General features: G+C 61.0%; 1 protein-coding gene across 1 annotated transcript in view; it reads right to left on the minus strand.

Moving 5' to 3' along the window:
* Positions 1-1,459, minus strand: part of SPATA5L1 (spermatogenesis associated 5 like 1) — a 13,435-nt gene extending 11,976 nt beyond the window's left edge. Inside the window, exon 1 of the mRNA XM_019504153.1 lies at positions 310-1,459. Within this exon, the coding sequence (XP_019359698.1) occupies positions 310-1,395 (1,086 nt within the window). The 5' untranslated portion in view covers positions 1,396-1,459. The remainder of the gene's footprint in view (positions 1-309) is intronic.
* Positions 1,460-1,835: the final 376 nt, after the last annotated feature.

Genomic DNA, 1,835 nt, shown 5'->3' on the forward strand with positions numbered 1-1,835 from the left:
CCCTTCCCCCCCCCCCCCAAATTCTTAAAACTAAACATAGGAAAGGAAACTGGTCCAAATCTTTATCAAAAGCAGAAAAAGGCCTCTTTTCCTCCCATCTTTGGCACGATACCTTTCAGTGAGTCACGACTTTTCCTTTCCAAAGGAGTAGTTGTTGTCTACCATACCCAAATCACAGTCGTCTGTGGGGAGAACAGATCACCAAGTCCAGTCTCCCAATGGAGCTCTACAGGACACTATGACTAGAGACAGAGATAACACGACACATCATGCAAGTGCCCAGAAGTGAAGAAAACGTGTTTTACTTGCCTCTCGGTCAAATCTGCCAGGTCTTCTCAGTGCTGGATCTAAAGCATCAGGCCTATTTGTTGCTGCCATAATGACCATCTTATTTTCCCCACCTATGCCATCCATAAGCGTTAGCAACTGAGCGACAACACGATTTTCAGGAGCGTTGTTTGCACTTCCTCCTCGTCTTGGGCACAAAGAGTCAATCTCGTCGATGAAGAGAAGAGTCGGGCCTTCACATGACATCTGTCTGCTTTGTGCAAAAACCGCTCGCAAATTCTCTTCGCTTTCTCCGGGCCTGGAGCCGCATACAGCTGGGCCACTGATGCAAAGCAGACAAGCGCCCACTTCCCTGGCAAGGGCCTTCACCAGAAGAGTCTTGCCCACCCCGGGCGGGCCCACCAGCAGCACGCCAGGGGGGGCCGAAAAGCCCAGCTTCTGGAAGGTCTGGGGGAAACGCAAAGGCCAGTCCACAATTTCTTTCAGCAACCTGCTCACGTCGTCCAGCCCAGCCACGCAAACCTTTTGGGTGGCCTGCGAGGAAGGCCGATACCGCTCTAGGGTGACTACTTCTTTCACGTGGATGCTCGTCTTGGCAGTGACAAGGCCGGCTTCCTCTGCTGGGGGATCTAGAGAAAGGACCTCCACGCAAACCACCGGGCAGACGGGGCTCGGGGCAGCCTCCACCACGTACCCCACAGCTACATACACGTTCCTCAGCAGCTCCCGGGCCACCTCCTGCAGCACCGCGGCCGGCGCGGCCCTCTTCAGCGCCAGGCTCTTCAGCACCACTTTCACTGAGACTCTTCGCAGGCGCTGCCCCGCCAGGAGCCGCAGGCAGCTGAGCCGCAGCGCCGCGGGCCCACCCCTTGACCAGCCGGTGGCGAAGCCCGGGGTGGCGCACTTGGGATCCAGCTGCAGGAAGCCGTCGGCCAGGTCGGCGCGGGGCCAGGCCGTGCACAGGCAGCAGCCTCCGGGGGCAGCGACGCTCAGCGGGGAGCCGATCCTGGCGCCCAGAGCGGACAGCGCGGCCGGGCCCAGCCTGCATCTCTGCGTTCCCTGGTCCCCGGGGTCTGGCGGGAGCAGCTTCAACACAGCCGACTCCATGGGGCTGCAGGCTCTCCCTGCTGAAGGCCTGCCAGGGAGGAAGGGGTCCGCTCCACGGGCAAGGAAGCCGAGCCCCGAAGGGCGGAGGAAAGCAGAGCCGCTGCTCGCCACTAGAACACCACGCCGGAAGTCACAGTCAGCGTGTTAGAAAGGGTCCCCTTCGCAGCTACTACGCAGGCGCATGCGGAATGCGCGTGCGCACTTGATCGCAAGTCGCGGGGGTGTTGTAGTTGGCTGGGTCACACTGCTGCCTGAGTGCCGGGTTCGCTGCCAGTGCCTGTGGCCCGGTCTCACAGACCGTCCCCGGTGCTGTTCCGACGGCCCGGCGCGGGCAGGGGGGTCAAGCTACTCGCTCAAGCAAGGCAGGTGCCCTGGTGTGCGGGTAGCCCCGCGTCGGGGCCTCTGGAGCAGTGCCCGTAGGTCGGAAGCCGCCGTGAGGA

Source organism: Gavialis gangeticus, unplaced genomic scaffold (genome assembly GCF_001723915.1).
Source record: "Gavialis gangeticus isolate Ggan-Ray unplaced genomic scaffold, GavGan_comp1, whole genome shotgun sequence".
In the NCBI taxonomy this organism is placed as follows: domain Eukaryota; kingdom Metazoa; phylum Chordata; order Crocodylia; family Gavialidae; genus Gavialis; species Gavialis gangeticus.